The sequence below is a fragment of the Diabrotica undecimpunctata genome, chromosome 7 (assembly GCF_040954645.1).
Source record: "Diabrotica undecimpunctata isolate CICGRU chromosome 7, icDiaUnde3, whole genome shotgun sequence".
NCBI classification, from domain to species: Eukaryota; Metazoa; Arthropoda; class Insecta; order Coleoptera; family Chrysomelidae; genus Diabrotica; species Diabrotica undecimpunctata.
The window spans coordinates 61433864-61460518 of record NC_092809.1 but is presented as its reverse complement, the minus strand read 5'-3'; the positions used below and the strand labels follow the sequence as shown (position 1 = coordinate 61460518).

The 26655-nt window shown below is 33.7% G+C and overlaps 1 protein-coding gene across 1 annotated transcript in view; it reads left to right on the top strand.

Annotated features, from left to right (window-relative positions):
- Positions 1 to 26655, top strand: part of LOC140445423 (excitatory amino acid transporter 3-like) — a 251423-nt gene that overhangs the window by 200465 nt on the left and 24303 nt on the right. Inside the window, exons 4-7 of the mRNA XM_072537436.1 lie at positions 1595 to 1631; positions 1684 to 1876; positions 13506 to 13739; positions 21288 to 21479. Of these exons, the coding sequence (XP_072393537.1) occupies positions 1595 to 1631; positions 1684 to 1876; positions 13506 to 13739; positions 21288 to 21479 (656 nt within the window). The remainder of the gene's footprint in view (positions 1 to 1594; positions 1632 to 1683; positions 1877 to 13505; positions 13740 to 21287; positions 21480 to 26655) is intronic.

The window sequence follows — 26655 nt, the reverse complement described above, 5'->3', positions numbered from 1 at the left end:
ACGATGCGCAACAGTTCTGTTTTGAACATCATATGAGAATAAGGAATGTTTTTTTCTGTCAACCACTCCTCAATAGCACTTTTTGACCATCCTGAATTCGGAGTTTTATGCAATAACATACAGTGATAAGGTGCATTATCAAGTACAATTAGAGAAGGATTCTCTAAGTTTTGCAGCAACTGATATTCAAACCATTTCAAGAAATTTGCCTGGTTCATTTCCCCATGATAATCACTTTTTCATTTTGCCAAGAATGACCAATGATCCCATTTTGAAATATGCAAGTTTCATCGAGAAACACGAATTGGTATATACTTTCATCCTTCGCTTCTTTATAAGTTCTCAAGAATTGTACTCTTTTACAATCGTTAGGTAATTCCATAAGTCCTCGTCGTGGATTATCCTTCATCCACTCAAACCAAAGTTCTTTGAGCAATATTTTTAAAGAAGTGGTACTGCCATTAAATAATTCTTTATCTTTCAGTTGGGACCCCAATGACTGAACCGTTACGTGCTGTTCTAAAAGCATAAAGAAATAAAATTATGTTGAATGTATATTTGTTATAATCATACTCCCTTTTTTAGTACATATTGTAAATGGTATCACGTATAGAGCTTGTATTTAAACTTGTTGTATTTATTACTCGTTTATTAGTTCAACGCTTTTTCTTTGGTAACTCGAACTGTTCACCTTTTTTCTGCATTTGACATATGCTGCTTACTGTTCTTACACTGATTTTTAAAGCAGCTATAGTAATACAAATTTTTGTAAAGTTAAGTAATGATATTTTATTCGCATATTACCTCTTGCACAGCGTTTAAGGGTAACAAAGGGCCATTATTATTCCTTTCTTCTTCAAAATAATTAACCAATGAAGCCACAAGTTCTTTACATCAACTATTCAGCTGTTTGGGTACTTTGACAAATAAATAAATGTTTTTCACAAGATAACCTCAAAAATCGATGATACCACGAGTACGAAAGTCACAGAACACTGATTGAAATCTCAACAAATGACGCGGCAACATGACAATATTTCTGGTAGTGACTAATACTCATTAATTGGTGGTTTCTTCATGAACATTTCAACACAAAATTTTACAATGAGGGACGTCTAAATCCAAAAAAGCTATATTGTATGTACAATATTTTGTTACATAAGTTTTTTTATTGATCGGGTTAATTTTAGAACTGATTGTTTAGCAAACTTAGACTTTTCTATAGAAATGTAGCCACACATACAATAGAATTACGACCTTTGTGATGTGCACGCAACTTTATTTTGCTTTTACTGTAAATAGGCGTTTCGTTGTGGTAGTTTATTTTTATTTTACGTAACATTATTTTTATATGTTCCACTTTAATATATGTATTTGTTATTATGGCTGCCAGCGGAGCCCTACCGGAGATTTTGCGGAGCACCGGGACTCCGCGGAGCTTGTTTTGAGTAACGCTATTGTAGATTAATTGTATTTTTGTAAGCGTAATTGATTTAAAGTATAAAAACTGATGTCTTAAACTTGTACATAGTTAATAAAAAAAAATTAGAATCTGTATGTGGACATAAATTTAACTTATTTTTTCTGTTTTCAGTCGCAGACATTTCTGACGCTTCCAAAAAACGAAACTGGTAAGTACGTATATACCAAAATTGCTGTGAAAATAATTAAACAATTTTTAAGTAAAGGACATGGGGCATGAATATTGGAAGTTCGAAGAGAGGTATGAGCCGACAACAAACGTCTTGGGATTGGTCGTATTTTCCATTACTTTTGGAATCTCGCTAGGCAAGATGGGAGAACGAGGGAAGATTTTGTTGGAGTTCTTTAATGCACTTAGTGAAACTATGATGATAATAACTAGCTGGGTAATTTGGTAAGATAGTTATTAAAAAATCATAAAATTTTAAGTGTAAAAATATTACTTATATTCTGAATATTTCGGATCGTTTTCATTTTATACTGAAGTAGCAATTACTGTCTAATAAAATGCACTCCATACATTCCGCTTTATTTAAATATTTTGAAATAAAGGGTGTTTTTTTAGAGGTATAGAAATGTAAGTTGGTAACACTTTTTTAACTGTTAGCTATTTTGATAGCTATTAAGTGATTTATGTTAAGTGGTGTTTGGCATTCCAGCATAAATAGACTTGACGCCTGAACAACGCTTCCGAATTGTACAAATTGATTTTGAAAATTGTGGTTCTGTTCTAAATACGTATGGCACACTACCTCCATTTTATGGTCAACATAGTAGTCCATCAGAACAAGTAATTCGATTCATCATGCAACGTTTTTGCACCACGTTTACTCTAAATGATAATATGCATCCACAAACACGTCGTACAGTGCGTACAGAAGAACTTGTTGCTGCTGTAGAGCGTAACATATAGGAAGATGCGAATCAGTCGATCTGCCATTGTGTACAGCAGTTGGATACGTGTCCACCAACTTTATGGAAGATTTTGCAGAAACATCTGGCTTGGGGTGCTTACAAAATCCAACTTATGCACGAATTGAGGGTACACCATCACCTAGCAAGGCGTAGATTCGGTGAGTGGGTCCAAAACGAGATTGCCGTTGATTCCGATTTTCATAAGCGAATTTTGTTTAGCGATGAAGCTCACTTTTGGTTAAATGGCTACGTCATCAAACAAAACTGCCCTATTTAGAGTTCAGATAATCCTCAAATATATGTTGAGAAATCATTACATCCAGAAAAACTGCCTGTTTGGTGGGCTTTATGGTCTGGAGGAATCATTGGATCGTACTTGCTAACGTACTTGGATGCTAACCAGACGTTACAGTCAATGGTGATCGCCATAGAGCGCCATGATTACTACCTTTTTCATTCCCCAATTGAACAAACATAATGTGTAGGAGCTGTTGTTTCAATAAGACGGTGCAATATGTCACACAGCTCGTGCCACAATTGATTTATTGAAGGAAACTTTTGGTAAGCGCATAGTTTCACGTTTCGGACCGTGAATTGGCCTTCAAGATCGTGCGATTTAACACTGCTAGACTATTGTATGTGGGGAAATGTGAAGGTGCTAGTATACGCCGATAAGCATGAGATGGTTGACCACTTAGAGGACAACATTATTGGAAAAAGTGATCGAAAATTGGATCTCCAGATTGACTACGTCAGAGACGGTCATATGCCAAATTTAACTTTCGAATAAAGTCAATTTCAAGTAAATTTATAAAAATCATCTTTGTTATATTCCATTTTAAAGTTCTATGCCTTTAAAAAACACCCTTTATATAATATATATATATATATATATATATATATATATATATATATATATATATATGAAAGTAAAAGATTGCATTTCATTTCAATCGGAACTCCACCATTGCTCTACACGTGTTTCGAGTTATTCAACTCATCATCAGGAGCACTTGTGGAAGTTCAACTGAAATGAAATGCAGTCTAGTATTTGGTTATTATAACCAAAATAACAGCCAGGTACGCTAGCAGCGACATCTATATGAAGTAACAAGAAGTCCAGAGACCTCTCTGATAGTAAATTAGGTGAACCGCAAATTCAAAGCCTCTTACTAGAGACTTTTAACGACGCCAGAAGTATCTTTTTACTTCAACATGCATCTACGATTCACCTTTGAAAATTACTATCTTTTTCGCTCTTTACGTAGAGAAAGACGTTTAAATGAAAGTAAAAGATTGCATTTCATTTCAATCGGAACTCCACCATTGCTCTACACGTGTTTCGAGTTTATTATTATTTATTAACGATGTCATAGATAGTAAAAAATATTGTTGCTACCCCTGTCAAAAACTTGTTCTTTATTTGGTTTCCCTATCGTCTTTTCCTTCTCTTTTTTTCCTCTTAAAGTTACAATCATGATATTTATTTATATTCTGTTTGTCGCTGATCCTAAAAGTTAGTCACGAGCAATTAAATCACTCCCTGTTTATATTTATTTTCCGTCAACGTGTTTTCTAGAATCCTCCCTTATTTCCCTTAAATCTTAAAATCAACAAGGAACATGTTAAACAAAGTTTAACCTGGCACTGGAGTAGTGCTTTAGTCTCCCTGGTTTAGTCCCTGCGAAATTTTGAAAAAGTCTGTCCGGTGGTTTTGTATTGTGTGGGTGCAAATTCTTAACTGGTATATCCTTTCTCTGACTGCCTGGAAGTCTATGTTTTTTGTCTTAAAATGGCTGAGGAAAGGTGTCAGGGACACTAAAACGTATGCGTCTTAGTGTCCTTGATACCTTTCCCCAGCCATTTTGTCTCCTGAAGAGCAGTAATCATAAGTTTATATCTTTTTAGTTCTTGTAGAAGTGCGGTTTGAGCTCCTGGTTTATTTAGTGTCTTCACATTCCAGTTTCCAAATATAGAGTCCATGTTTCGTAGTACGAGTAGAGTCGTTTCCGAAAGTTCCGTCCTGTATTCCGAGGCAAATGTATAGGTTTCGTAACAGTGTCTTTTTTCCGGGAGTGGGTTGTCAGATCACTGCCCAACCTTCCTCCTTTACCCAGGCTTAGGACCGGCATTGGTGACTCCTGAGCTACTTGATCCACCCATTTGTCACCACAGGCGGATATAAAACTCTTTAAAAAAATCTCTTACGTTTCTTGTTTCGATTTTTAAATTTTCCCCTAGAATTCTTACACCGGATAACTATTATTTGATTTCTTTCTCACTGTACTCGTATCCACCACATACTCATAAAATTGAGACATGGAGTTTCTATAGTCTATATATTTTTTACATATAAATAACCAATAACCAATTACCAATACATAGAAATTACTTTAATTTAATTTCTTTGACCATTTTGTATCATTTTTTGTCAGACTTGCTGTTTTTTTTATAATACTGACATATTATAGTTTAAAATATTCTTGCCCAGGTTCTATAAATAGTTTTATTAAAACATTGATGTCATTCCTCTAATATTATAACTTTGTAGAAAAGATTTTTCATTGTTTTGTTTGATTATAGTATATTGCAGAAAATCTTTGTCTCCGTAAAGTTGGATCACTAAAAGCGGTAATTTCATTTTGTACTGAACGTGGAATTAAATTATAAAAAGTTCACTCGACCATTAGCAAGAGTTTAATTGTCTCATCGAAAGCGGAGAGATTTAATTATTTTTCATTCGATGTAGCCATACGCAACAGGAAAGTTTTTAGGCATTCATTTTTATTTTTATATGCGAATATTCCATTAAAAGATAAATCTAATAATAAAGAAAAAATCCGATTTTGTAAATCTATGGAAAGTATAACTACTCTTTTATGATGAAAAATTTTATAATCTGGATTACGCGACTGAGTTACAATATGAAAAGTTCAATAATGAAACATAATGCATATACAGAGTAATCTACAGTGAACCATGAATGTATTCCATACACACTCTTTGTTGCGCAAATATAACAAAAAAAATTCTAAAACTAAAACAGATCTATTAGTTAAATTTTGTGTAACTAAAAGTAAAGCTTTTGGTTTTAAAGTAGCAAAAAGTGGTTTGAACGGAAAAGCATAAGCACAAGAGGCAAAAACAGCTCTCCTGCTATGATATTCAACAGGAACGGATACCGTAAACTCTTCCACAAAAATGTAAATGCCAGACAAAAACAAGAAAATGGCTTTAAATCCAAGGCACTCTTTAAATAGAGAGAGGTTGCAAAGAATTCCCCTGTTGCTTATTATTGAAAATCAAAGAAGCAAAGATAAAATGCAGATGTATGGTAGACAGTATGCATTGCCGCCTAGAACGTTTGCAGTTTAAGCTAGGAAAGATGGACTGGCCCAGGAAAACAAAAAACAAACTAAGCTTACATTTATTACTCCACTAAAACTGACCTAAAACCTTAATCTTCTTCTTCTTGTTGTTCCCTGCTCGATTATTATGCGTTGACTTTCAAATTAACTATATAATGTTATTGACGGCAGCTCGGAAAAGAGATGCAGAGGATCTGTTAAACTATTTCCTCGGGTTTTAAGCCATGACGTTTTTCCTCGACCTGGCCCTCTTCTTTCGTCAATCTTGCCTAGTATTATTAAATGAAGTATATTATATCTCCCTGGGTCACGCACAATATAGTCAAAATATTCTAGTTTGCGATTTTTGACTGTTCTGACCACTTCCGTAACTTTTTCCATTCGCTGCAAAACAACCTAGTTACGATCTCTATCTACCCAACTTATTTTCCGATACACCCAGATTTCAAAGTTTTCTTAAAAATGTATCTGTCAAAGTCCAACCTTCTACACATATAAAAGAATAGAGAACACGTAACATCTTATTAATCTAATTTTCAGTTTCACAGTAATATTGTTTCTACATAAGCTTTTCTTCATCTTAAAAAATGCAGCTCTGGCATTCTCTATACGTATTTTAATCTCCTTTCTCATGTACCAGTCAAGATAAAGTGATACTGTTGGTTCTCTCCATTTGTTCTCCATAAGCTGCTACCACTTCTGGTTGTACTGGCGTTTTACTAACAACCATTTCCTTTGTGTTTGTGGTGTCTAGCTTCAGTCCATATTCATCACACTTTGTGATAATCCTATTAATCGGATGTTGCAGTTCTTCGTAACTATTTAATTAACACCGTGTCATCCGCGTACCTCAAATTATCAATATTCATCATCATTTTGGCTTTACAACCCTGTGTGGGTCCTAGCCTCCCCAAGAATTTTTCTCCAGTCGTCCCTATCCATCGCCTTCCTCCGCCAAGCACGTATTTCCATATTTCTCATGTCTTCATCGATGTTATCTAGGAATCTTGTTCTGGGTCCTCCTCTTCTTCTTTGACCAATAGGTCTATCAAGGAGCGTTTTTCTAGCTGGGTCGGTTTGCTCCATCCGCATTACATGGCCTACCCACCTCAGACGTCCTATCTTTATGTGTTTTACGATATCTGGTTCCTGGTATATCCTATAGAGTTCGAAGTTGTATCGTCTTCTCCAGACACCATTTTCATTTACCGCTCCATAGATGCACCTTAGTATTTTTCTTTCGAAACATCCTAACATGTTTTCATTGCTTTTTGTTTAAGTCCAGGTTTCTGAACCATATGTTAGGACTGGGCGTATTATTGTTTTGTAGAGTTTTACTTTTGTATTTCCTGATATAACTGTAGATTTAAAAAGGAGATTAAGCCCAAAATAGCATCTATTAGTCGTGCAAATTCTGCGGTTTATCTCTGCCATAGTGTCATTTTCAGTATTGACGAGCGTTCCCAGGTATACAAATTCGTTAACTGCTTCGATGACGTCATTTTCTATAACAAGTGGCCGCAGTGTTTGTGGTTGCGTACCTATTTTCATGTATTTTGTTTTATTGGTGTTTATTATTAAACCCATTTTTGTAGCCGCTACCTTTAATGCTACGTACGCCTTTCGTGCTGCGTTTTCCGTTCTCCCAACAATATTGATATCATCAGCATATGCTAAGATTTACACAGATTTGTTATATATTGAACCGGTAGTTGTGATTTGTGACGTACGTATTACTTTTTCCAGAGCTAGATTGAATAGTATACAGGAGAGTGGGTCTCCCTGACGTAGCCCGTTATTTGTTTTAAAAGGTTCAGAGAGTTCCCCCTGGATTCGTACTTTGCATTCAACTTTTTCAAGGGTTAGTTTGGTTAAACTTACCAACTGATTTGGTACTCCTAGGTCTATCATTGCTCTAAACAATTCTCTTCTATTTACAGAGTCGTAGGCTGCCTTGTAGTCTATAAATATGTGGTGCGTGTCTACACCGTATTCCAGTGTTTTCTCTAGAATTTGTCTTAGGGTTGAAATCTGATGAATTGTTGATTTTCCACCTCTGAAACCAGCCTGGTATTGTCCTATTATTCGCTCTGCATATGGTGCCATACGATGGCATAGTATATTGGAGAATATTTTATACGCTGCATTTAGGAGCGTAATTCCTCGATGGTTAGAGCATTCAAAGATATCTCCCTTTTTGTGTATGGTGCAAAGTATTCCAATATTCCAATCATTGGGAAGGGACTTCTGTCTCCATATTTCTTTTATAAGCTGCTGTAGCGCTATTATGATATCGTGGCCACCTTCTTTATATAATTCCGCTGGGAGATTATTTATTTCGGGTGATTTGTTTCTGGCTAGTTTGTTTACAGCGTCTTTAACTTCCAGGATCGTTGGTGGATCCTCCTCCCTCTCGTCTGCTCCGCTTACCTCGCAGCTTTCGTCTTCCGGGTTTTCTTCTTCCTCTATATTAAGTATCTGGTTAAAATATTCCGTCCATCGGTTTAGTACGTCTGTTCTTGTTGTTAAGAGATCGCCATTTAAACTTCTACATTGATTTGTGTTTGCCTTAAATTCTTTTCTGTTGATGTTAACTTTCTTATAGAATGTTCTGAATTCTTTCTCTCTGTTGAGGTTTTCTATATATTGAAGTTCCTTTTTTAAGTGGTTTCGTTTCTTCATTCTGTGTATTTTCTTTTCTTCTCTTCTCTTTGTCTTTTAATTCTCTATACTTGTTCTAGTTATTATCAATATTAATTCCATTAATTTTGATACCACATTGAACACCATCCAATGCTTTATTGAAAACGAGTTCCGCATAGATGTTCAATATTAGTGGGGACAAAATGCAGCCCTGTCTTACTATTCGTATTTGAAGGTCTTCAGAATTATCCTGCTCAATCCTGATGTTTGCACGCTGATTCAGTAAAGATTTTTAATGATACGTAGGTCTTTATCATAAATACCTACCTGCTAAAGAATGGCTATCATTTCAGTATGTTTTACTTGATCAAAGGCCTTCTCAAATTCAATAAAACACATTTAAACTGAATGTCCGACATCTATGCATCTCTGCATCTCTGTATCATAACTAAATAGTGATTCTCTGATTCCAAGGTCTTTGCGGAACTCAAACTGCATGTCACTAAGTTGTTCGAAGAAATATTTTTAAAACATAGCTCGTCAAACTAAGGGTTGGGTAGTCACTACATCTTTTCGCATTTGCTTTTTTAGGTATCAGCAAAAAAAGTCGATAGCAGCCAATACGTTGGTACATAGCCAGTTTCATAAATTTTATTAAAAATATGAAGGAGAAATCTTTTACCTGCTTTCGAAGAGCTTTATTATTTCACTCAGTATTTTATCCGGCCCCGTCGCTTTTCTGATTTTTGATAATCTTATGTCTCTTTTAATTTCGTCCAAAGTTATGTCAGGTCCTATCACTATTTCTTTAATTTCAAGATCGGACCTTTCATCATTAAACAGTTCCTTAATGTATTATTTTCATCTGTCTATTTTATTCAAATCATTGATAATCAGTTTGCCGTCTCTATCAACGATGATATTTTTTGTTTTATGTACTGACCCGTTACTTCTTTGTTTTTTATAGATATTAAATGTATTATGTTTTACCTGTAACTCCTCAATTTCCAAACATGTATCTCGTATTTTAGTCTCTATCTCCTTATTAATATTTATTTCGACGTTTTGATTCTTAAATTTGCGTCTGTTCTCCATTAGATTCAAAATCCCATCGTTTATCTAGTTGCTTTTTTTATTGTTATCTTTTAAGGTTGGAGTTGAACTGTTTACAAACATTTTAATTTGGTTACAATGACCCTTGATGGATTCTTTTGTTCGTTATTCTCAAAATTGCTCTCCAAATTGTTTGCAATCGCCTGACTGTTATTTCTAATAAAATCCATATTCAGTCTGTCAAAAAGTCGCTGTTATTTTATCCGTTTAAGCTTTAATTTTAATTCGGTCAACAACAGACTGTGGTCAGATGGAACATCGGTACCAAGAAAAGTTTTTACAGATTTTACTGCATTTCTGTAGCGCTCACTGACGGTTATGTAGTCCATTTGATTTCTTACGATATTACGATGGGGATCTGCTGGAGATTTCCACGTATATACTGTCTGTTTAAGTAATTTGAGAAAGGTAGATATTAAACATATATTATATCCTTTGCAAAAATCTGCCAAAAGTCTTCCCTCTAAGTTGTATCGCCCAGTCCAAAATCTCCAATAATATTACTTTTTATGCCTTTTACTATTTTAGCATTAAGGTCACCCATCAGAATGGTGAGATCTCTAGTGTTAAGTTGGTCAGTAAAATCTGCGTAGAAGCGTAAGTTCTAGTTCTAGTTCTTGTTCTAGTTCACTTTCCGCTAAAAACTGAATCATTAAAACTCGTTCAGATACTTGAAATACAGCAATAACACATTTGCCAACAGCCCTAGAACCTATGAATCCTACACCGTTACTGTTAATTGCTGTTTTCTCGAAATAATATACTTCATTACCTATTATTGCATTGGCCAGATCCGGGCCACCTTATTTCACTAATACCGAAAATTGACATATTCAGTCTTCTCATGTCATTTATTGCATTGTGTATTTTCCCAGGTTTATATAAACTCCGCCTATTCCAGGTGTTTATTATAGAACTCATTTCGATATCAAATTTGACCAAGCGTACGATTCTTCACACCCATGTCTCAATTAAGGGGCACCCTTACTCGCAACCACCATTCAGTTCCTCAGTCAAAACCTTAATACACTACTGAAACTACGATAGACTCATAGAAACCTCAATATGATCCAGATTTATGCTTTAGAGAATTTCTTGGGTCATCTATACCATCAAAACACAAAAGAGGGCAAAGCTACCGGATCAGATGATGTGCCCATTAAATTATTAAAACTCATGAAGTCTGATGAAGATGTTATTTATTATAATGGTTGAACTCTATAATCTAATATATCAAACTTCCTACAATCCCCAGACAATGGCTGCAATCGACCTTTTTAGCAATACCCAAAAAGTCAAGTGGAATATCCTGCTTACATCACAGAACAACAGCTTTAATGAGTCACACACTTAAAACATTTTTGAAAATAATACATAGCAGAATTGTTAAAACTCTTGAATATGAAATTAGTGACACAGAATTAGGCTTTAGAAATGCTATGGGCACAAGAGATACTTTGTTCGGCTTGAATATGCTGGCCCAAAGATGCACGGATATGAATCAGAACATGTACTTATGTTTTGTAGATTTTTAAAAGGCATTTGATAAGGTTAAACATAAAAAGCTTGTAGAAATATTAAAAAGCAAAAATATTGATAGTGATATCAAACGTGATATGAAACTTATATCTAATCTATATTAGAATCAAACTGCCAAAGTAAAAGTTGATAACCACAACACCAGAGATATCAAAATATAGAGAGGAGTCCGCCAGGATTGCATGCTGTCATCACTACTCTTCAATGCCTATAGTGAATTGGTATTTAAAGAAGCGCTCTCAGATTCAATAGAAGGTATATCTATCAATGGAGAAGTTTTGAATAACTTTTGATGCGTTTTGCAGACGATACAGTAATAATAACGGATAACAACAATGATTTAACGAACGAAATGCAACGTCTTAATGAATGCTGTTATGAATACGGACTAAGGATGAATTTGAAAAAAACTAAATGCATGATCATGACTAAATCAGCAGATGCAGACATCCAATTGATTGTTGAGGATACTGTTATTGAGAGTGTGGATACCTACTAATACTTAGGAACATGGATAACATTAAATGTAGAACAAACCAAAGAAATTAAGACACGTATTGAAATAACACGTGCATCTTCGTTAAACTTAAAAAGTTTCTTTGTTGTTGGGATATAAAAGGTTAGGACTGCGATTAAGAATGCTTCGGTGTTACGTATTCACTACTCTCCTTTATAGCTTGGAAGCATGGAAATTAAAATGTGAATGATGTAAATGAAAATTTGATGTTACAAAAGAATGCTAGGAATATCATGGACTCAAAGAATGTCAAACGTAAAAGTTACTAGAAAAATAGAAAATGAACCTGAAATAATATTGACTATCAAAAGAAGAAAACTTGAGTACTTTTTTCATGTTATGAAAGGGCAGAGATGCTCATTATTGTAGCTTATTATGCAGGGCAAAATTCGAAGAAAGCGAAATGTGGGAAGACGAACACTATCGTGGCTTAAGAAATTGAAAGAATGATTTGATTGCAGTAGTGCAGAACTATTTAGGGCGGCAGTCAACACGGTCCGCACATCCATGATGATTTCCAACCTTCGATACAAGATGAAACTTAAAAAAGAAGAACAAATTGAAGAGTTTTATAATAAAATAGATGAAAAGTGTTATCGTTTAAGAGTAGTGAGTGAAAATTCTCAGCAGTGCTAAAATAAAAAATATATATGCATAAGGCCTCAGCACAAGCAACAACAGAGTAGATAGACTAGTACATTTCTACACAAAAACCTATCCTGCAGGCACTTATTGCGATCACAACCTAGTTAAAATTGACGACTAAAAAGGCTTCTAAAAGTCTAAAAAAAAGTCGGCCATAAAAAAGGACAAATAAAACATCTCAAAGTCGAAAAAGAAATAAAAACTATAGCAAATCTCATACTAAACGAATGCATCGAAAAAAGATAAAATGTTAAAAAAAAAAAAACAAGAACCAAATCACATTCAGGAAAAATAACAAAAAGAAAAAATGTATACCCAAGAGATCATTTAACTAATGAGAGGCTAAAGCACAAAACAAAACCAAAGAAGAAATTAAATAAAATCGCATAAAATGTTACATTTTTTCAGACATCTATCAATGATGAATAAATCTTCTTTTTTATTACTAAATAAAAAAGAATTTTTAAACAAAATTTTAGTTTTTGACAATATAATTGTCAAGAATGAAAATTTTAAGTTGGCATTTATGACATTGAGGCTTATTTGTAATTGGTCGCTATTCTAACTTATTTATAAATTCAATTGTTTTTTGTGTTTAAAAATTTTTTCAAAATTATATTACAAAATTTAAGAAACATTTATTAGATAAGAAAATTTTTAGAATAGTTTTTTTGAAATATGTTTAGCAGCAATTTATTAACAAAACTAATTTTATTTGGTGAGTTAATATAATTTTTTTTCTAGTTCCACTTTGTAAGATATTTTGTATTTTTTAGCAGCTCTTGAAAATAATTTTAAACACAATTAAAAGCTCGAGTTAGAAAATAGTTAGCCAATAGCCCCTTTTATTGACTCCAACCCATCCAAAACATATATTATATATATATATATATATATATATATATATATATATATATATATATATATATATATATATATATATATATATCCTTTTTTCTCAATCTACTGAAGAAATAAAATATGACCTGGCAACCTTTATGGTGCCGGTTTAGGCTTCAGTCAATTCCATGCAATTACGCATCCCCTCTCTTTCCTTGTCTAAGATGAGAGCTGAGACATGGCTGCTGGCAATACACACTTTTTCAGCTGCATTCTATAAGAAAAGCGAAGATTAGGAGTAAAACAATATAAAAATGAGTCAACAGTAAATTGACACATACTATATATTTGTTAATTTACCAAACGAAAATAACACTATTTTTTAAATATCAAGAATAATATACTGAAAATAAAGCTTTTCGTCGATTTTTTATATGTTTTAGGATTTCGCCAATTGGAGTATTCTTCCTGGTAGCTGCTAAAGTCTTAGAAATAGTGAGCTTCGCTGATCTCATTGGCAGACTGGGTTTATACTTCGCAACCGTATTGACTGGATTATTTTTACATGGATTTGGCAGTCTGTCCTTAATATACTTTTTAGCTGTGAGAAAGTTACCTTTCAAAACTATTGTTCAGCTTAGTCAAGTTTTAGTAACAGCATTCGGCACCGCTTCTAGGTAGGAGGATAGCATGTGCATGTCAATTGTCACAATGTTAATGTTTGTTATTTAGGTAATTATTTTAGACTACAAATATTAATATAAACTTTATAGAGTGTTAGTGTTTTTGTCGAATTTATCTACGTTAGGTAAGATTTAACCCAACAACAACAGAATATGTCACTAAATTTAATTTTGCTTTAATTTTCAATAATATTGAGAACGTACTTTTTTTTAAAAGCATTTAAAAAACTTTGTCTTTATGACTTATTGTGTTGCACTGAAACTGGACCAGTCTAGTACTGTCGCTGTACAGTAGGTGTCTTAAGATCGTCTGAGGTGTTTATCTCAGACGCCCTATGTCATCGTAGGTGTGTATCTTTCTCTTTTTTGTTCCCATAGTCGTCTTTATATTCTGCAAATTCTCATTTATATTTCACTGGACTCATCAACTGACGTAGATTATCTCCCGGCTTAACTATATAAAGATGGCGGCCAAAATACAGGAGCTACAAAATTTTATAAAAAAATGACTCGCACCATAATGATTGCAATACTCTACACCATATACAAGAAAGAAGATATCTTCGAATGCTTCAATTACATAGGAGTTACTTGGAAATACGGCGTATAACATATTTTATACTCCACTATAATGACAGAAATCATCATTAGCATTGGTGTAATAGACCTATAGTAGATCCTGTACCTTCTTAAATCTATTTTTCCAGTCATCCCTATCCATTGCCAAACGTTGCCAGTTTTCTACATCATCCTTCCATCTAAGATTTGGTCTATCTCTGCGTCTACTTCTCACTGGCTGGGACTTAAGGATTCGTCTAGGAGGGTTGTTCGGCTGTGATCTTGCTAAATATCCTGCCCATCTTAGTCTTCCCATTTTTAAGAGAAATAATACGTCTTTACCACCTGATATGTTTGTATTTGTGATATATCTCATAGTTGTACATCCTCCTCCAAATACCGTTTTCACAGATACTATCGAATAGTTCTTTAAGGATTCTTCGTTCAAATATGAACAAGAGGTTTGCATCTATCATCCATATGTCAGCATTGGCACTATATGGGTTTTGCATTTCGCTATTTTTGTTTTCTGGCTTTAGTTTTTACTTTTCATTTGTTCACGTAGTAGATATCACTTGTTTGCCAGAATTATTCTTCGTTTGATTTCTTCCATTATGGAATTGTCATTATCATCAGGGAGCCTAAATATGTGAATTTGTCCATCACTTCAAAGGTAGAGTGACTAACAGTGAATTTGGGACAGATCTTTCTGGCTCTGTTGTCAGATGTTGATGGTTTTCATCATTTTGGTTTTTCATTATTTATTTGTAGGCCTATATTTTTTAAGGCATTTCAGAAAGTGATAAATATTTCTTCTAGCTTGCCTGTTGTACAATCAATTAGATCTAGATCACCTGCATAGGCAATAATTTGTGAGGATCTGTTAAAGATATTTTCTTTGTTGCCTAATCTGACGTTTCTGACCAATACTATGTTAAAAAGAAGGCACGCCAGCGCATCTCTCTGGCGCAGTCCGACATGCGCTTCAAACGCTTGTAAGCTTGTAGCTCTTACTAGTCTGATTAGTTTATTGTCAAGTTATTAGTAAGTCAATTAAATTCGTTGGTTTTTTCTCAGTATTTACCTCAGCATACAAATCTGGTTCTATTTTGATTGACCAGACCTAAAACACGCACGTCCTGGTTAAAGCAGTGGAGTGGAAAAACAACAATAGAACTCTTCAGAACTGTTGCAGACAGAGTAAAATGGGCCGTGATGATCACCAATGTCCTTAAAGGATAAGGCATATCAAGAAGAAGAGAAGACCTTAAACCACTTTCATATTAGAATATCCTCTGAATACGCATTTAGGCTACCGTATAAGATACTCACAAATATTTCGTATACTGTGTTAAGTAGGGTTATATCCCTATGGTTTATGCTTTGAAATTGATTACCCTTTTTATGTAACGAACAAACAATTCCAGTATACCACTCTTTTATATATCTAATTAGTAAGACTATCGCCCTTATAATTAATAATTCTTCATACATACCGTCACTTCCTGGAGTTTTTAATTTTTTAGATATTTTATTGTGTCTCTTACTTCTTGAACTGAAGTATTGTTTCTATCTCTAGTATAATGGTACACCAAGACTATTTAACCAAGTTTGTCCAGCTATGAACATTGAAAACCAAGAGAGCAGAAGAAGTAGCTTATCACTTCACTATCACTATCATTTTTTCTCTCCAATTTTTTTAACATTTGTGCTCCCGCAATATTACATTCGGATAATGGTAGAGAATTCAGTAATCGAGTTATATCTGAGCTGTGCACTATGTGGAAATACATAACAATAGTGCACAAAAAGCCTCGTCACAGTCAAACCCAAGGATTGGTAGAAAGAGCCAATCAAGACATACAGAATATATTAACTGCGTGAATGCAAGATAATGATTCGAATAAACGGTCAAAAAGTTTGCCGTTTATTCAATTAGCCAAAAATATAACTTATCACGAAGGGGTACGCCAGAGACCATATGATGCCATGTTTGGCGTTAAACCAAAAAGGGACCTAGCCTCGTCATTTCAGAACAGATCCGCAAACTAGCATCTCAAGTACCGACTGAGCCGCAGTATAGTACTTCTACATATTAAGAAATAGCCGTTTCGTAGCTTCGTAGCCCATCACATCTTCATCCCAAGTACCGACTGAACAGCACGAGCAAATTTCTTTAAAGCGAGCAGCTGCAAAAGATAATCTTTTAATTCAAGTAGCAAAAACGCTGCGAACCTCAGAAACAAAGTTCCCTCCGGCCTAAATAGGTGATACTGTGAGAATTAAAGTGCCTGATGTTGACCGTGGTCACACAGACCCACGAAATGTGTTAGCGGTTGTTGTTGAAATAGAGGATTTGGAACTATTATAAATTAGCAAACAAAAATGAAAATGGTACCTGCAACCAGCTTTTCACAGGTAATCAATTCAGTAATCAAAAATATCGTTAAGACAAGCAGCTTGTGCTAATGCTAAAAGTGGAGGACAATTCTATACACGTTGTAACTGCAAAAGAAATTGTTCCACGGCTAGTTGTAAAAGCAAGAGGCTTTTGTGCAATTCGAAGTGTCATAGTAGTTTAAGTTGATGCAATAAATGATATTATACATAATACTTTGTTTTGTTTTTGTTTTTTTCATATTATATATCAAAATTTAAATAAAAGGTTTCTCTATTATGTTGATAATATTTTACTTCTTCTTCTTCTTCTTCAGCCTTCAGTAATCCAACTTTGGACATAGGCCTCCCCCAAATCAATCCAGTGTCTTCTATTTTGCTCCACTTGCTTCCAGTTGTGTCCTCCGATCTTCTTAATATCATCAGCCCATCTCATTTGTGGTCTTCCTCTGCTTCTCTTTCCTAACCATGGCCTCCACTGTTGTATTTCGTGGTTCCATCTCTTATCCTTCAGTCAGGCATTGTTTCCTGCGAAGCTCCATTTTAATTTGGCAGCATATTTTACTTACCAATCGCTATTTGCCCTGTTTGTTTTAAATACAATAATCTTATGTTTATTAAAACAATGTTCCCAAATAAAAAACATACCCAACGATTTTTTTATTTCTACTTGATAAAAAATATATGTTTTTAACGTACACCAAAAATTATGTTGAATTCGTCGGTGAATGTTAGAAAATATATTAAACCAATAATTCGAACATACGTCAAGCGACTTGGTAAATGTTGACATTCACTGGTGTGTCTCGACATTCACTGGATTTCGAGTTTTCACAGTAACATATCCGTACCTCGGAGGTAAAGGACACTATGTCCATTTTCTTACTTTTTCAGGAGAGCAGTTTTAAACTTTTTTAAATTTGTAATCAGTAAATACTCCAACGTTTCTTATATTTAACCAAGATTAATATATTATTATTGTGGTGTGTATAATCGTTTTTCATTCCATGAAGTGTTATATACCTGAGGTTTACCGTTCATTATTTAAAATTTTTTTAAAAATGTGTAGTTGGACATAGTGTTGTTTACCTCTAACAACTTTTTTAAATAATGTGGCATTGCATGTTAAGGTCTTTACGAAATAAACAATACAAACACATTAAACAGCCTATACTATTATTTTATTAGAGGTAAATATTATAATGTTATAATAATTAAGTAAAATTATAGACGAGAAGTTTCAAAAGTTTTAAAGATGCTCCATATCATCTTCATCTTCTTGTGGGTAATCGTTTGTGGCTACATCGCTATGTGTTAAATTTTAATAAAACGCATGACAAACTGACGAAACAAAAGGCAGTAATGCAATTAAGTCATTGTACTTTTGATTTGTGATTGGTAACGGGATTGCTGAGACTTGATTTAATTGGGCTGGAAACGTTACTTGCTGTCTTCGATACCTCATGAAGTCCACTTCATACATATTTTGGTTATTGAAATCGGTCTTATAAAAGAACTTTTCAATGTGTTCTTGTTGGACTTGTAGTAAAATACATGTTGACAGTAGAACAAGGTCTTTATTAACATTTTTTTTCTACTTACAAAAGGAGGATTAGATGACAATTTCTTATCGAACAGCGTTTTGAAATTTTTGAAATCTGCAAGTTCCATATTCTGCACTGTGTATTTACCTGATGTTTGCCTAACTAGTTGTTGCCAGTCCCATGGTGTTAAAATGGCCAAAGATCGTCTTTATTTGCAGTATCCAAAAATAGCACGTTATAATACTTATATTTTTATTTTGTCCATAGCAGTTATTGATCCAAAGAGTAATGTTCTCTACTTGACTTGAATTGTATTGTCAGCCCATTTCAAAATTGACGAGGCGATTTTATTTGCACCTCGGGCCCCTTTCGATTCGTCCCACATTATACATTGTACAAAAGAATCACTGTCATCATGTAATGTAAAATTTAATATCCAAAGCTTCCTTTTGTAGAAACTAATACAATTGTTTTTTAGCGGTGAAGGCAAACATTTTTGCAAATCACCAGATAGTACTTTGTATTTTGGTGACTCTTTAGCTATTATAAAGTCCAATTGTTTTAAGTTATATCGAGTTTTAGATTCAATTAGGTGAGCATCATGATCAGCCTGTACACTGGTTAGTTCATCTGCAGTAAGATTATTTTTTAATTCAGCGGTGAATATACTGCATGTATCGCAAATGTCTCTTTCGGGCGGTTTAAACGACAACTTGAAGTCTTTATTAAAAATATCTGCGTACAACCACTTTTTTGCTCTGAGCTTTGGATCTACATGTCTTTCATTGCATTCATTAATGTACAGTTGATACATCTTTTCTGTTGTAAGTTCTGTGCCCAGATAATCTCTCTTACTCCTTTCTCTGGAATAATGACTCTCGTATTTTGGGAATGATTTAATATGTTGATGTATACTATTTATGGTTTCGGTAGGAGTTTTATTGGTTGGCGTGTGTCTACCTCTTTGATCAGCTTTTATTAAACCTCCTGGCTCAATTTTTTTCAACATATTTACTACTACTAAATTAGATATACAAAGTGCGTTTACAAACATAACCTTGCACACCTTCAATAGCTGATTGTTCACTGTAAAATGGTAGTGTAGTGTATTATTTTTAGATTTGGTACAATTTAGATCTTTTTTTCTTGATCGAAGAGTAGGTTGGATGTCGATACATGAGAAGATAAATTCCTTTTTTAAATCTAAAACGTTTGTCTCAGCCCAGTATGAGTTGAAAATAAATTTTTTGTCTTTCTTATTCTGGCCATCTTTCAGAGCATGTCATGCGACACATGCAAGGAGGCTTTAACATTTTTGCAGGCATGTCTTTGCCTCTTTTACTGAGATACTCTTTACCACCAGCTATTTTTCATTTGCGAACATTACAGGCCCAATTTTGTTCACTTACTACACGTTTTTTACCTTTTTGTTTGCACTTAGTTATATTTTGTACATTTCTTTTAACACTTTTCTCTTCTTCTAAAATAACTTCATTATGTTCATTGAAATTGCCTGCATCACTGCTTAGGGATAAATCGTCCTAAAGAAGATTTTTTTTTATTGCCCCACTAATCGCTAATCGTAGGAGTAATAATAGCTTTCTCTTTTACCTTTGTTTTCGCTGGTTTACTTATACGTCTCATATCATTGTCGTCCGATTCTGAGCTTTCACCACTTAGAGGCTCATAGATTTTATCAATATCCAGCTAACAAACCAGCTAAAAGAAGGACTTGAATCGTGTTTTATTATAATTTATGAAAATATTTTAATTCAAAAATAATTTTAAAAAATGAAAAATTTAGACATGACTTTAAATTATTATGTTTAATTTCAAATCAAGAGCTGTCATTAGTTTCTCGTAAAGTGTAGCACAAAACTGTATTGAGTTATGGCGTACTAGAATAAATAAAACACACTGGAAAAATTAAAAATTAAATTTAAAATTAATACAAAATGAGTAACTTTTACAGTGAACAAGTCTGGAATTTAAATATATGTATTATAATTCGAAACTGCTGAAATAATTGTATTTTGTCATATCTCCATTATTAAAAAATTCTTCAAACATTTTGGACATTAACTCAACCGTCTCTCTGGTTATTAAATTTATTAGATACCGTTTTCTGATGTTAATAATAAAAATAAAATTCATCTAAACACATTTTTGAACGTTATTTTTTTTATTTAGATTTAGTGCAATTCCGTTATCTGTGATGGCAACAATCAATTGTTTCACGAACCATTGTCTCCAGTCTGAACCAGAGATATGTAAGAGAGGCTCTCTTATATATCTCTGGTCTGAACACTGGTTTACATTGGGAAAAAAAGTGTACCATTTATATATGATGGGAAGTGTAGAAGGGTACATAACACTATGTCCGGATGGTAAATGACGGTGCACACATATAGTAGAGGTAAACAACACCAAGTCCACATGGTGTTGTTTACCTCTGACTGGAAGTGGACTTGGTGTTTATTAAAAAGTCGGTAACTTGCCGTAAAATTATCTCTGGACATAGTATGGTTTACCTATGTGTAGAGCCAGAAAAGTTATATTCAAAAGTGCATTAATCTAAATTTCGATAAAAATGGACATAGTGTCCTTTACCTCCGAGGTACACATATATACTTATAATTTTATTTTGTAACGTATTTAATACGCTTTTAATTGCAATTAAAAAGGCTTTATGCATAACTAATTTACCTTTTATAAGCTTTGTGCACAGAGCTGTATTCCATATCAATGCTGGGGAATAAATGTAATTTTTTATCATACATAATGTTTTTCTTGATCTTTTGTCTTGAATATGACAAATGGTTTTTCTCTAAATTATATATTTTAAGTAGCGATATGTAGCTATCAAAAAACCTTAATTTAAATCAAGTCAGGAACCTAAAGACTTTAGGTATCTATTTCGACAGAATGACAATTGTTAGTTGATATTTTCATGATAATTAAATTTTGTAACCTTGAAATATTACAGAAAAGAAACAGATAATTATATCGAAAATCGTTAAAAATAAAAAGTTATTATTTTTAGTTCAGCAACCATGCCAATCAGCATCCAAACTATGGATCGGATGGGAGTGGATCCTAGGGTCACCCGGTTTGTTATTCCAATTGGAGCTACTATCAATATGGATGGAACGGCATTGTATGAAGCTGTAGCTGCTATTTTTATAGCTCAACTTAAAGACATACCACTTACATTTGGGAAAACGGTTGCAGTTTGGTGAGTAAGCTCTTTTGTTTTCTAACAATAGGTCTCTTTATATATCCTGTCTTTAATACAAGGTGTTTTTTTTTGGAAATGTAACATACGTTAACTGAAAAAAGGGACACTTGTGCGATTTAAAAAATTATAAATATAAATAACTGACTGGATAAGAAGAGTAGAATGGAACGATCATATAAGCCGAATGACAATAAATAGAGTAGTAAATACGGCAAGAGACGGTTCCTCAATAGGAAGACGATCAGTAGGGAGACCATGAAAACGATGGAGTCATGTCTGATGTGCTGATAACAAAGTCTTTTACCTTTTCCAAAAAATTTAAAGTATTTGTATGTTTTGAGATTTGAAATATGTAGAATGTAATAAATTACTTGAAGGATTTTTCAATCCATCCAAAAAAGCTTGTTTAGGTGATCTGACTGTAGTGTCTACCCATATTTTAGATTTCGTATGCCGAGCGTTCAACCATGTCTCATCCACATAATAAATTTTGCGTTTCTCTTCTCTATAAGTCCTTATCTTTTGAAGATATTCTCGTCGCCGCACCACAATGTCGTCTCTGTCTAATAAAAGGGCGTTTTTCCCCTGCGTTGAAATAGAAAATTATTATTTTTTAATATTCTATAAAATGTGGTTTTCGTCAAATTTGGCAATTCAGGACCATAGTTCACCTCCTTTAAAGCATTATTCACGGTGGGTATTTTGTTTCTCACAAAAAAATTTTCTTAATCACCGTAAATACACTTCGATGACAAAGTCCAACTTTACTCGCCACTTTTTTCACAATATCTCCAACCACTAACCTAAGATTTTCTATTGTTTTATATTTAAATACATTTCAAATTATTTCCTTCACTTCAGCGCTAAGAATTCAACTAATTCATCAGCAGAATCAGTGGATGACTTTTTTGTTTTCAACAACAGTAATCACGTAATCACTTATATAGTTTAAAGTCGTTATAAAGATATCAATAAATACTTTTAGTATTTTTTTAGTAGTTTTAAAACGCACAACAAATAATTATTACTAGTTCAATATTAACAGCATAAACATAAATTGTCCTTTAACCAATAAAACGACAAAAACATTACTTACAAATCCATTTAAAATACAACACTTCAATACCAAAATAGTAAATCTGGTCTGAGCTTGTATTTTTGTCGCCGACGTCGAGTAGAAATTTTTCCAACAAAGTAGAGATGGTTATTTCGTTTAGTTTTTCAATATTGTCAGACAATCTGTACTTGCATATATATAGTTCAGCTCAACAGGCCTCAAAGGCCCAAGGCTTCAACGGTTTTCTTCCATTTCTTTCTATCTTCTGCTAAGTTTTTCCAATCTTGTACCCGCAGCGACTTCAGATCTTCTTTTGCCGACTCCAGCCATTTTCTTTGGGGGCGGCCTCTTTTTCTTTTTGTACCAGCCTCCGTGTTTAATAATTCATTGGGAACTCTTCCTTCCTGCATTCTTGCTATATGTCCGAGCCATCTTAATCTTTGAATTTTAGCGAGTCTTGTTATTTTTGGTTGCCCATATATTTGCATTATTTCTTCATTTGTTCTTCTTCGCCAGATGTTCCCCTCTTTTACACCTCCTTATATCCTTCTAAGAATTTTTCGTTCCCATCTATCTAATTTTACTTCCATATCTTTATTTAGTGTCCAGGTCTCGATAGCATAGAGTACTGTAGGTCGGATAACTGTTGTATATATTCGTTTTTTTGCTGTTCTTGATTTTATCTTCGACCTCAGTATCTTAGTCAGGCTCCCAGCACTCTTACTACCTTTGGCCATTCTTTTAATGATTTCTTGGTTCTCTTCATTCTTATTTGTTAGTGTCACTCCCAAGTAATCGAATTGGCTAACAACTTCAAAGTTACTTTCTTTACTTGGGCTTTGTATCTTAAAGAACTGTCCTAGATGATTTTCGTTTCCCTTCATCACCATACATTTTGTTTTTTCTTCGTTTATTTCTAAACCATATTCCCTGGCTATTCTCTCTATTCTAGTAAAGATTTCTCTTAATTCTGCAGGTCTCCTTGCTATTAAGTAACATCATCTGCATATGCTACGCATTGATGCCTGTGATGATATATTGTGCCTCTAGTGTAGATGTTACATTCTTGTAAAATCTTCTCTAAGATCAAATTGAAAAAATCTGTTGATAACGGGTCACCTTGTCGCAGACCTCTATTGGTGATAAAGCTATCCGAAACCCGTTCTTCTAACATGACTTTACTTTTAGTATCATTGAGTATGCATTTAGTCAGTCTTACTATTTTTGGTGAAAATTTAAAATATTCTAGTGCTTCGTATACTTTATTTCTTTTTATAGTATCATATGCCTGTCTAAAATCAATAAGCAGCATGTGTAATGTTAGGTTGAATTCATATGAGCTAGCTAAAATTTGTTTCATTGTAAAAATTTGGTCTATTATCGATCTGTTTGCTCTGAAACCTGCTTGATAATCACCTAGACAATTTTCAACTTTTGTTTTAATTTTATTTATAATTGATATGGCCAGAATCCTATACACTGTATCTTGTAGAGCTATTCCCCTGTAATTTTTACATTCTGTAACGTCTCCTTTTTTATGCACTGGACATAAGATTGCTTCTTTCCACTGATTGGGTATTTTTTCTTTGATCCACACTTCGCGTATTAACTCAACGATTTCTTCTTGCACCATTTCGCCACCTTCTTTTAGAAACTCAGCAATGATACCATTTTCACCAGGTGCTTTGTTGTTTTTTAAGTTTTTTATGATCTCTATAATTTTTTCCTTGGTAGGTACTTCTTCATTTACATCTGGGTCCCTTACTTCTTCATGTTGTAGTTGCGTTTGTTCTCTTTCATCTTGGTCGTCCGTACATAATATGTTCTCGAAATAATTGGCCCACCTTCTTAATTTTTCATCTGTTCCACCTAACAGATTCCCCTCTTCATCTTTATAATATCTTGATGTGGTTTTGTACTGGGTTCGGTCACGTTTTATTTCTTGGTAGAAATTCCTGACTTGTTTATGTAAAAAATCTTCTTCAATACGAACTAGTTTCTGCTCTAAACTTGACCGCTTCTTCCTTCTACAGATCTTCTTTGCTTCCCGTCTTTTTGCGGCATAAGCTTTTTTACTTTCTTCATTATTACTTATTATGCTATTTATTCTAGCTTTATTTCGGTCACTAATGGCGTTCTTACAATCCTCATCATACCAATCCGATAGTTTACATTGTCTGTTTCCTGATAATACTGAGTCGGCTGCTTCTTGAATTTTTTCTTCTAGTTGTACCCATCTGCTTTGTATATAATTTACTGTTGTCTGGCTTTTCAGTTTCTCTTCAATTTGCTGCCTGAATTTTTTCTTAACTTGTCCCTCCTGAAGTAGTGCACCGTTATATCTTTTTATTTTTTTACAAGTAGTGTTATTAATTGTGGGTATTATTTGCTCCATTTTAACTTTGACCAAAAAGTGGTCCGAATTTGCATCAGCACCTTTGTAACTTCGGCTATCTTTTATGGCTCTCATATGTTTGGCTTCTATTAGTAAATGATCTATTTGGTTTACTGTTTGTCCATCTGGTGATACCCAGGTACCTTTATGAATTTCTTTGTGATCAAAATAAGTGCTCATAATTCGCATATTATGTTCGAAAGCAAATTCTATTACTCTTTTTCCATTCAGATTACTGTCTCTATGATTACTTTTTCCCCATGGTATTTGTTTGTATATATCTTCCCTGCCAATCTTGGCATTCAAATCTCCTACAATTATTTTTATGTCATATGATGGTATTTTGTAAAACATATGTTCTAATTGTTCATAAAAGCTATCTTTAACGTCTTCATCTGTATTTTCTGTTGGTGCATGCACATTTATAAGGGTTACTTTTCTATATTTTCCTCTTATTCTTATTTTACATAATCTGCTTGTGACTGCCTCAAAATCTATCACCAGATTGGTAAATGTTTTCTTTATAAAAAATCCCACCCCAAATACACGTTCATTGTCTCCACTGTTGAAAAACACGTAGTTTTCCACATCCATGGTGAAATTTCCTTTTTGTTTAGTTTCTTGTATAGCTGCAATATCTATCTCATATTTCTCTAACGTATCCGATAAGTTCTTTAGTGCTCCTACTTCAAGTCCCTCTAACATTCCATTGTTCTATCATCATCCTATTCCGCGCTTTATTCGTTTCCATATTTTCCTGACCACTGTGCCTGTGTAGACTCAGTTTTTTTTTCATTTTCTCTAGTTTTTCGGTACTATGGTTCCATTCCCACCATTCATCGTTTATACATATTTTCTGATAGCCGACTTTTGTTTCATTACCTTTCCCTTTTTCTTCTCTCGCCATATCTATTAGCTCTTTCTGTAGTTTGGCTTCGGCTTGGGTTAGATCGTTTTCAATGAAATACCGCGTTCCTCTTAATTTACTCTTATTCTTCATAATAAGTTATTTATCCTTCATTGTATCTACTTTTACTATCGCCACTGGTGGTTTCCCTTGAAAGGTTCTTATTTTCTGCACATCTTTTATTTTCACATTCACATTTAATTGACTTATATATATATATATATATATATATATATATATATATATATATATATATATATATATATATATATATATATATGGCTATAAAGTTGGTGGCATCTTCCAGTTCCTCATTTTGTTTGAAATCGTGTCCTTTGATCACAATGTTTTGTTTCCGAATTTGTTTATCCGTCTTTTCGATCCTGCTTTCCAGGAAATTTACCTTTCCCTTCAACTCACGATTTTCTTTTTTTAAATTGCAAATTTCTTCTTGAAAGATCTGCTGGTCTTTTCGTACTCCTTTAACTTAGTTCATAAGAGCGATCATCATTTCTTTCAATTCGGTATTATCACAATCTTTCTTAGGTGGAGACCTAGTTAACTTTCTGCTTTTCATGAAAGGGTTTTCATCTTGGTCGTCTTCTTTTTTTTCCTCCCTCTTTCTCTTACCATCGTCAGATTCTTCACTATCCCATTGATTTAATCCTCTTCTCGCGGCCATATTGTTAACTATACTTGCACTGTATCTGTACTTGCATAATCGTTTAAATTATTCATTAATTTAATTAATATGATTATTTTTTCACGAACTATGTATTCAGTGATTACAATAATTTATATCCTATGCAACTAA